Below are 10,418 nucleotides of genomic sequence, written 5' to 3'. Positions count from 1 at the left end.
TGTGGGTGTAGCCTATGTCTATGTTGTGTGTGTGTTGCGGTTAAAGGACACAATGTATAAAAAAAATGTACACCATCTTTAACCTACCAGAATGAAAATACTCCAGAGGGTGATGTTTGGTCACCTTACAGCTGCGAGCCAACGAGGCTTTGTTGTTAGATGCTTGGTCTCCATGGTTATGCCTCCAAGCAAGAAACAGGTGAAAAGTTTTTCCACCATTTTCCCTGGCGATCACATGTTGAACCCCACAACACAGCAACAATTTACCATAGATGCATAATATAAGGGATCAAATGAATATTAGATATTAGATATATTATTATTAAACCACAAGAATGAGTCCGAGCATGCATTTGTCAGTAGCAACTTGTAAGAATTCGTAAGCTGCCAACATAAAGGCCGCATCGGTGATAACGACACGATCACGAGCCCTACGAGTTACTCCAAAAAAAACGAATTAGAGGATCTAGAAGAGTTGCAAAAAAACCCCCACAAAACAAGCATTCTATGCATCAATCCATTATCATCCGTTTATCCGGGATTGGGATTCGGGGGCAGCAGCCTAAGCAGAGAGGCCCAGACTTACCTCTCTTTTGAACGGTCTTCCCAAAAATGCTGTGAAGCAACTGCAGCTTAATGTTGCTGCTAGAGTCTTAACAAGAACCAAGAGAGCCGAGCACATCACTCCTGTTCTTAAATCTCTGCACTGGGTACCGGTAATCTACCTAATCAATTTCAAAGTACTTCTACTAGTTGATAAATCACTCAATGGCATGGGGCTAGAATACATGTCAGATCTCCTTCCTGTACATACACTCAGCCCTCTGAGATCCTTAGGAAACAGTGTGGTAGCTGGGTCAGCACTTTCTGCACTGTAACTGCTCACTCTGTCAGTTTCTTTTTAACTTTTCAGTGTTATTTTCTGTCATGATGATTTTATTATTCTTGCTAATGGAAAGCACAATCCCTCTCCCCAGCCACTTGGGCCAGCTCCTCCAGGGGAATGCCAAGGCGTTCACCGGTCTGCCAAGAAACATATAGCGCTTACACATTAGTGTCGGCATGGTCAGGGTTTGGTCGGGCTGGATGGCGTGAGTTTGGGGTGGTACGGGCAGTGTAGCATTCACATAATCCATCCAGCGTGTCCTGGGTCTTCCCTTGGGTCTCCTCCCTGCTGGACATGCCCAGAAAACCTCACCAGGGAGGAATCCCAATCAGATGCCCGAGCCACCTCAACTGGCTTCTCTCAATTTGGAGGAGCAGCAGATCTACTCTGAGCCACTTCCAGATGACCAAGCTTCTCACCCTATCTCTAAGGGAGAGCCCAGACAGCCTGTGGAGAAAACTTGTTTTAGCCACTTGTGTCTCATTCTTTCGGTCACTACCCAAATCTTGTGATCACAGGTGAGGGTTGGAACGTAGATTCGCCGGGAAATCAAGAGCTCTGTCTTCACTACGACAGACCAGTACAGGCCCGCAGTACTATACACGCAGCACCAATCTGCCCATCAATCTCACGCTCCATCTTTCCCTCACTCATGAACAAGACCCCGAGATACTTAAAACTCCTCCACTTGAGGCTGGATCTCATCCCTGGCCTGGAAAAGGCATTCTACCCTTTTTCAATTCAAGACCATGATCTCTGCTGAATATCATCCCAGCTGCTTCACAATCTGCTGTGAACCGCTCCAGCTAAAGCTAGGAGATCACGGTCTGCTGAAGCCAACAGAACCACTTCAACTGCAAAAAGCAGGCCACCAAAACTGATCCCCTCAACACCTTAGCTGCATCTAAATATCCTGTCCATAAATGTTATGAACAAAACTGATGACCAAGGGCAGCCTCGGCGAGGTCCAACTACCAGAAAAGAGCCAGACTTACTGCCAGCAATACAGACCAAGCTTTGGTATTGGTCATACACGGACCTAACAGCCTGTATCAAAAGAGCTGGTACCCCATACTCCAAAAGTACCCCTGACAGGGCCCCCCAAGGGACGCGGACGAACCCCTTCTTTAAGTCCACAAAACACGTAGACTGCTTGGGCGGACTCCCACACACTCTCCAGGACCCCCTTAAGTGTTTAGTGCCGATGTGGTGCTCCACAGCCTGGACAAAAACCACATTGTTCCTCCTGAATTCGATGTTCGATTATCCGACAGACCCTCTCCAGAACCCTTGTGTAGACTTTACCAGGGAGGCTCAGGAGTGTGATCCCCCTGTAGTTGGAACACACCCTGTGGTCTCCCCTCTCACATAGAGGGACCACCACCCCAGTCTGCCCGTCCAGTGGAACTACCTCCCATTTCCGCATCACATTGCAGAGTAGCGTCAATCAACAAAGCCCCACAACATCCAGAGCCTTAAGGAAGTCTGGACTTGGAACCAAGGAGGTTTTTGACCACCCCAGTGACCTCAGCACCAGAGAATGAAGAGTCCAACCCAAAGTCCCCAGTCTCTGCGTCCTCACTGGAAGATAAAACAAGCATTATGGCTGTGAATGGGTTAAGGTTAGCCTGGGGTCTTGTACCTTTCTCATAAACAGACACATTCAAGGGTCATCTCTACTGAAACTCACACATGCATTTTACTGTTTTTTAATACAGTAACTTTAACGAGGCGCTATGCACTATGCATCAGTTACAATCAATATGCACAGCCACAGAAAATGAATCACCAAGGTAGCAACAAATTACATGGTAATCAATCATTTAAAGACTTACAAATCAGCATTTAGAGTAAGAACAAAAATCACTGAAGCAGAGAAGTTATGCACATTCGATGTTCAGGAAGAATATACACAAACAATAATAGTTTGTCTTTGTCAGATGTATAAAAGTGTGTATATACACGCAGGCCCATCAGTAACCTGCTCCCACATCCTGGGAGGCTTTCCTGCTCCGAAAGATCTGACAACAGGCAAATTGGAGATCAGTTTGCCATAAATTCAAAGAATAAATCAGAATTATTTCCTTAGTACAAACAAACAATGGTTTCATGGAATATAAATGGTTTAAAAACAGTGAGGGATTTATAAAACCACAAGAGGTTGTGCAGGTTAGATGAAAATTGAAACAATGAAATGAAGGCAGCTAATTTCAAAGCCATAAAAATACTAGATTTATAATTTGTTAAACGACAAATATGTTTCCTTATTGTCCGCTCTCCTGTCTCATCAGTCTGTAAGTCTCTCAGAATAGTAGGCAGACCAGTTTTTCAGTGCTCCTTTCCCAGCAAAACAATGACAGAAAAGTTCAGAGAGAGCTCGGTCTTCATGAAGCGATCAACCTTCCTCCCTGATCCGAGTTCTCATTTGGAAAAAATATCTGGAAAACAGAAAGTTTTTAAACGTAGTTTTTCTAATACTATTGTCGCATTAGTGCTTTAACTACAAACAGGAACCTCTAAAATGTGAAAAATGTATTTAAAAAAACAAACTTAAATTAGGCTAAAATACGCAACAGTGTTGTAAGAAGATCTGGGCTCAAACAGGTGAGGCTGGTCAGTAGCTAATAAAAACATACCAAGCTTCTGAAATTAAGCTGTAATTAGATTAAATTCTGTTCGGATTTAGGAAAGTTGGGTTCTTGAAAGCTTCCGGGTTTTCCACAAGTTAGGGTAAAAAGAAAATTTTATAAAATGAAAGTTTTTGATTATGAAATGTCTCGTTATCATATCTGCTGATAGTTTTAACTCATGAATAAATCCAGGTAAGGATGATCGACTGACATTAAAACTTTTTTTTTTAAACACACCTGTCCCAACTGCGCCGTCTTCGGTCCTCCTGCTCACCGATTCCTCCCCTAATCCACCCTACCCCACCCATCCCACCCCCTCCCTACCACCCTGTCAGCATGCTAGCTGTGGGCCTGGGGGGCGATACTGGAGCAGTCAGTAACCAGCAGTCCCACTGTGCTCGGGCTAGACACGGTGATGGCCACGCTGGTTGTGCCAACAGGTCCAGCACTTGTCTGATCAGGGGTGGGGTCACCCTGCTGGGCGTGGGTGCCCATGTGACCCTGGAGCTGTGTGGCTGTCTTGCACTGGACGCCACAGAGCTGACAGAGCAGCACGCCACCAGCCCCTGTCCCACCGAAGCCCCCCCGTGCCCCGCCGCTCTCCTTCCACTCCTGACCGTGGTGCTTCTGAGCGTGAACGCGCAGGTAGGTGAGGGTGGTGAAACCTGGAACACACACACAATTGGTGGAATGTGATTACAGGCTCTGAACGTTTCTAAAATAATAAAATGCCATTTTGGAACTAATTTTCTGCACCCTGCCGATACACATCCTCTACATAGAACACTGAAAATTAATTATGGTAAAAATAACTAATAAAACAACTTTCTGGATCAAGAATTAACAAATATAAAAATCTTAGATTGTTCAAGCGGTCTTCAACTTTAAAACAAGAGCAAAACGTAGAAGAGTGAAGCCTAAAACGCTTTCTCCTAACCTAGCGAACTAGAAAAAATCCTTGCTTTGCAAAGTTTGGTCTAGAAACGCTCCACTGGAACCTCCGCGGCCCCTAGCAGCATTCCAATCGCAGCTCTCTATAGAGCAGGGATTCCCAAAGTGTGGTGTGCGCACCCCTGGGGGTGCGCGAGGTGAAAAGTGTAATGGCTGCGGAGCTCAGAGAAGTCTGTCAAAAGTCACCATTAGCGTAGCCAGAAACTCATTTGTGAGTGGACCTAAGAAAATGTAAGTGGGCCCAATAAACGTAATTGAAAACAAGTATATTTTGCTTGTGTGTGTGTGTGTGTGTGTGTGTGTGTGTGTGTGTGTGTGTGTGTGTGTGTGTGTGTGTGTGTGTGTGTGTGTGTGTGTGTGTGTGTGTGTGTGTGTGTGTGTGTGTGTGTGTGTGTGTGTGTGTGTGTCCTCTGCACATGCCCTAGCTCAGGGGTCGGCAATCCGCGGCTCTGGAGCCGCCTGCGGCTCTTCCATCCATCTGATGCGGCTCTCTGTGCTTGTAAAATAATGAATGGATGTTTAAATAAAATGCTTTATATTTTACTGCATTAATTTTACATCTATATGCTAATTCTAAATGTAAAGATTGTCTGCTTAAACCTGAACAGTTCCAACCCGGTCTTACTGTGAGACCGGGTTGACGGGTCACGCTTGTGCGTAATCATAGGCGCTGTCTGAGCTGAAGACGATGTGAGATTCTGGGCTTCTCCTCAGATGCCACATTGGAGACAGGAACAAGCACAATTCAGCCAAAGTTTCATCATCAGGGAACATTTTCTAAGTGCCAAGTCTCTCTGAGCTCTGAGAGACAGGGTTTGGAAAACTCTCACTTCAGTGGAAGGAATCTTCCTGCATGCGCTCTGGTTCTGCGATGCGCTCCAAGCCCCTCTCCACATCTTCAGCTCGCTGTGCACCTCATGTACGCGCTGACAGCGAGCTGCGCTGAGCAGTGTCCAGCTCAGATGTTCAGAAGGAAATCATTTCTTGAGTGATTTAGCTACATCTGCGATGTGCGTAGAATAAAGTGTCAGTTCGTCTGCATGCGTCGGGGTAATTCTTTCTATTCTTTCTCCGTCAAAATAAACGGTTAAATACGGGAACTATCTGGTTTTAACTGTTCTGTTTTCTTGTGAAAATTGTTGCAAAGAGATATAATTTAACTTGATTAACACCGGAGCCAGGCGCACTGCGCCGTTATCTCCGTCGCTCTAAATGAGGGAAAAACAAATTGATCGGATCCTTTTCTGACCTTCCCCACCTACAAAGTTTAATTACAACAAGCAAACGTGACAGAGCCTGGATTTGTATTCTGAACAGTCTAAACATGTTTTAAAAAGAAACATATGACAAAAGTGGCACCTGCTCAGTAAAACCACCAACAGGGTGAAAAATATCAAAATATTGTAGGCAGAGACGGGCTACAACTTCTGGATCCACTTTATATAAATCGTTTTATTGATTATCTTCTTATGAAAGATTACTTTGACGTACACGAGCGACCGGTACTGGCTGCTGTCACCTATTGTGATTGGTTAAAGCAGCTCTCTGCTGTCTGAGGGTAGGCCCCGCCCACAACGCCGCGGCTGCTGCGGTGTTTTCTTTACTGTGGGAAACGGGTAATAATGGCTCTTTGATGGGAACAGGTTGCCGACCCCTGGTTTAGCGTGACATCTGATATATGTATATATATATATATATATATATATATATATATATATATATATATATATATATATAGCCATGCCCTGATGTGGGGCTGGGGGGTGCGTCAACATGGTCGGGACATAGAAGGGGGTGCGCGGCTAAATAAGTTTGGGAACCACTGCTATAGAGGTTTCAAACGGAGAGAGCGCTGTGATAGGTCCACAATGCCAATCACAGCGCTCTGTCCGCTTTGTGGGCCAATCAGGGCCCTCTATTCGTCTGATAGGCAGGATGATGCAACAGAGTGGAACAAGATGGCGACAGCTCGTTTTAAACAGCTTTTATATCAATTTGGACTATTTGGACTTGGGCTTTATTAGAATCAGGAGCAGATAGATGTATTTAAGTACTTTATTTAGAAAAATTATGTATTTTTGCCTTCTTAAAGAGCGGACTGTCTCGTTTACCGACATCAGTTGCGGTGAATATATCACCTTTGTTGTCCAGTAGCATGACGAGATCGTCTGAATGACAATGGTAGAACCCGCCCCACAACAGAGAACAGTCAATGGAGGGTTGCAAGACTTAATAGTATATTTATTTAGTCTGGCTTGTCAGGCTAACTTTCTCCAGCAGCTGAAAAGAATCTGAATCATCCACCAATTCTTCATTTTCAGATCATTATTTTAGGAAAAACATCCTATTGTCTGTTTTTCAAACTGTGCATCGTTTGGGGTTTCTTTTCATAGATTAAATTTAAGAAACATGACGAAATGCTGTGACAGACTGCCTGCCTGTCCTCAGATGCAGCTTAGTCTTACTGCGGTTGCAGAGATGGCAGGCGTGGTGCTGGGACTGGTTGTGGACCCTCATGTGGTCGGTGATGTATGCTGCAGACAACAGCTTCCCACAGATGTGACACGGCACCTTCTCCTCGTGACGGATAAGGTGAGCACGAAGACGGTCCCGTGTGGCAAACGCTGATGTGCATGTCTGCAAAACACAAGGTGACAGGTGCCTTCAAGACAAAACACTAAGTACAAAGTCATATTTGTACAAATATTAATTCAATTTTCTGTAATGGTACATGAAATTTTAACACATGTAAAACAAACTATCTTAAAAGGGAAAGTATGCAGCTTTAGCTTGCTTCTAGCACCCCCTAGAGTCCATTATTAATTCACTGTTGTGAAAGCAAAAGTGAAACTTATCTCCTTGCTGTGAGTTTGTCTTTGTAACACCTTAATCTAAAAGCTGATATGTCTCCCAGCCTTCATTAGCGTCTACAGGAGTGGTTCATCACTAAATCAAACAAATCAGCTGTGCTGGTGACCTAAAACATGCAGGAATTTTGCTGGAGCCAGACTGGAACATAACAGGTAACGGCCCCCCAACTCTGAAGTTGCAAGTCCGGTATTCTAGCCACGTGGAGGAGGGGTCTGAGTGACATTTCATTAACCCTGTAACGGATAGTTTTAGCACACACTGGCTTCAGAAAATTATTTTAAAATATGAAAAAGTTGTTCAGTAAGCCTTTAAATGATAAAGATTTTCATTCAAGTTTAACTTTTAGAGCTAAAATACTCCAGTGATCTGCTTTCGTCAAATCTAGAGAAATAATTACCCCAAAAAAGACACATAAAACAAATGGTATCAGAATATGGTTTAGGTGTCGATGGAAGAGAGGAAATGTTACAAAAGGAGTCAAACACATGAGGACATTACCGTGCACTTGAACGGTCTCTCTGTGGAGTGCACCTGTCGGACATGACTGTTCAGGTGATCCGGCCTGGAAACAAAGAACAGCTCCAAGTCGGTCCTGAAAGTATCTAAACAATCTTTATGCTGGTTAGACTGGCATCGTTTAGAGCTAGACTACATGTGACCAAAAGCCAAGCTAGAGATGTCCCAATACCAGCATCAGTCGGATACTAAGGCCGTGTACTGAGAAAAGCCCTCCAATATCACAGAACGTATATGGAAAGCTATTACACCATATAATCAAACTCACACTAAAACGTTCTACGGCATGTCATTTCTATATTCACTGGTTTCTCTAAGAGTCATGAACTCAGAGTTGAGAAGTACATTTATATTTCTGTATTTATTTCACTGGTTGAATGGGAATGGGGGCTGTGTCATTTCACTGCTTGGTCAAACATGTTAGTGGGGCTGCTGGCTGGATAAGAAGCTTGAATGGGTGCCCAGCTTCTCCCATCTTCTGCCCGGGCACGCGGACTGCTGCGATGCGAGGAGCATGAGGTGATGTAAAAGGCCATGGCACCCGGCTACGATCGCAGTGGTCTCAGGCTCTGCTTGTAACTTAAGAGTCCCAGTCCACATTAGATCTCCACAGGCGATCAGCATGACAACAGCATCGCACTGGAGTCAGTCTGCCATGCGAGTGGGCAACTCCGGTCCCCAGAGCCCTTCTTAGCTTCTTGGGTTAGCTAAGTTAGCTAGTAGCTACATTGGTTTCTTTGTTCCAACCCTGTCCCACCCTTAGCTCCACCTCTTTCCCCATTTTCGAACTGTCTGGGCGTGACAAGACGTGTGACACAGTGAAAAAAAAAATCTGTGATGGGAACCTCCCACTTTTGGCTTCAACCTGCCTCCCGTGGAACAATTGATGGGCTATGCCCATACTTCTTACTTTGATGGAGGGGAGTAGTGATGCATTTGCAGAGTGTGTGTGTGAGAAAAAAAAGAGAGGTTGAATTATTCTGTGACAGTTTGTATACGTATACTGATGTTTATGTTTATTTATTTAGCAGAAGCTTTTATCCAAAGTGACTTACAATTTATAACCTATAGGGCATGTTGTGATCTAATGGTTACGATAGAGCCATTTTAACAATAGCAGGTGAAAAAACTTAGGATACATTGAGTTTATTCCATATATCTTCCACCTCTAACTGATCCTGTGCAAAAACCAGGGGTCTCATTTATCAAACATTGCGTAGAATCCTTACTAAAACCGTACTTAAGCTCAGCAAAAACAATGTACTTACGCCAAGCAGGTTTGTGTTCTATCAAACATGGAGTACGCACAGCTGCACGCAATCTCCGCTTCATAAATCAGAGACTAACGAGAATGTTTCTCAGCTGTATTTTAGTCACATCCTGCCCTCGCCACGCCCACTTACTGCCATAAATAGTCAATGCAAAGTGACTTGTGGATCTCATCCATATACATAAGCCGGCTGTTGCAGCGCTCTGCCAATGACATGGCGACCGTAGATCAAGGCAGATCAAGGAAGCGCAATTTCACAGAAGCAGAAGTTGAGGTACCTGTGGGTGAGGTGGAGAAATGAAAGGAAGTGCTTTTGCAAAACAAATAAGAGAAAATCCACCGAGTGGCACAGCGTTGCTGAAGCTGTCAATGCTGTGAATTCTTCAGAGAGATCTGTGGCCGATATAAAAAAATGGTCCAATCAGGATTCGATCCCCAGACTCCCAGGTGTAAGTCACGTGCGCTAACCAGTCAGCCAAACAGAGATCTCCCCTGTACAAGTAGGCAAGGCACATGATCAATTAGAGGTGTGAATCTTCACTTGTCTCCCGATTCGATTACGATTATTGGGTCAACGATTCAATTCGATTCGATATCCCGATGCATCACGATGCATCACGATTATTTCATATTGATTTGTTTTCATCGATAAATAGAAGATGTCAGATAATTGCTTTTTTTTTTATCTAAAACGTAATTGACACAACCTGCCACCCCTCAAAAGCTCTCCATTCACAACAGGTTAGGACAAAACATTTTAAACATTTAAGAAGATTTAACAAAGTAAAACATCTGTTTCCTCGTTCAACACCACGCCTCAGGCTGAGAAAAACACGCTTTGCAAAAACTCACAAAATCTAAAAAAGTACTGAAAACCTACAGGACACATAATGTAATAATAAAATACATAATGGGTTCATATGAGTGTTTAATGTCTCTGAGCAGCTCTAGAGTCAAATATTTATGCCACAGTTGAAGGGTGTCAGAAATAACACCAAATGAAATGTTTGACTTAATTTCATTTGGACCCAGTGGTTCATTTCTGAAATGTTGGAGAATGAAACAAGTTCTGTTTGATGCAGAAAATAATAAAACATAAAACAAATTCTACACTTCCAATAATATTTAAGATATGTGTTTTATTCTTTCTGATAACACTAGCAGAAGGCTGTGGGCTGGATTAGGATTAAATTACCCAGCTGATGGATCTCTTTCACTAACCAGCTAACTAACCTGTCCTGTGTGACCCTCATGTAACCCTCATGCTGTCACTGGAGGAGCAGATAGGAGACAA

General features: G+C 43.8%; 1 protein-coding gene across 2 annotated transcripts; it reads right to left on the bottom strand.

Annotated features, from left to right (window-relative positions):
- Positions 1–2,579: 2,579 nt before the first annotated feature.
- On the bottom strand, positions 2,580–10,353 carry LOC139064425 (zinc finger protein 628-like). 2 transcript variants are annotated; one of them, XR_011517487.1, is made up of 4 exons: positions 7,837–10,351; positions 6,933–7,104; positions 3,754–4,181; positions 2,580–3,324 (listed from the first exon to the last, which is right to left on the bottom strand). XR_011517487.1 is itself a non-coding variant. In XM_070547769.1 (3 exons), exons 2-3 carry the CDS (start codon positions 6,982–6,984, stop codon positions 3,856–3,858), a joined length of 378 nt encoding a protein of 125 aa, XP_070403870.1. In that variant the 5' UTR covers positions 6,985–7,104; positions 7,837–10,353; the 3' UTR covers positions 2,580–3,855. The 2 variants fall into 2 exon arrangements, 1 of the variants encoding a protein (XP_070403870.1); XM_070547769.1 differs by having other exon boundaries at positions 2,580–4,181; positions 7,837–10,353.
- Positions 10,354–10,418: the final 65 nt, after the last annotated feature.

The sequence above is a fragment of the Nothobranchius furzeri genome, unplaced genomic scaffold, assembly GCF_043380555.1.
Source record: "Nothobranchius furzeri strain GRZ-AD unplaced genomic scaffold, NfurGRZ-RIMD1 Scf029, whole genome shotgun sequence".
In the NCBI taxonomy this organism is placed as follows: domain Eukaryota; kingdom Metazoa; phylum Chordata; class Actinopteri; order Cyprinodontiformes; family Nothobranchiidae; genus Nothobranchius; species Nothobranchius furzeri.
Note: the sequence above shows the minus strand (reverse complement) of the source record. Positions and strands in the feature narration are given on the sequence as shown.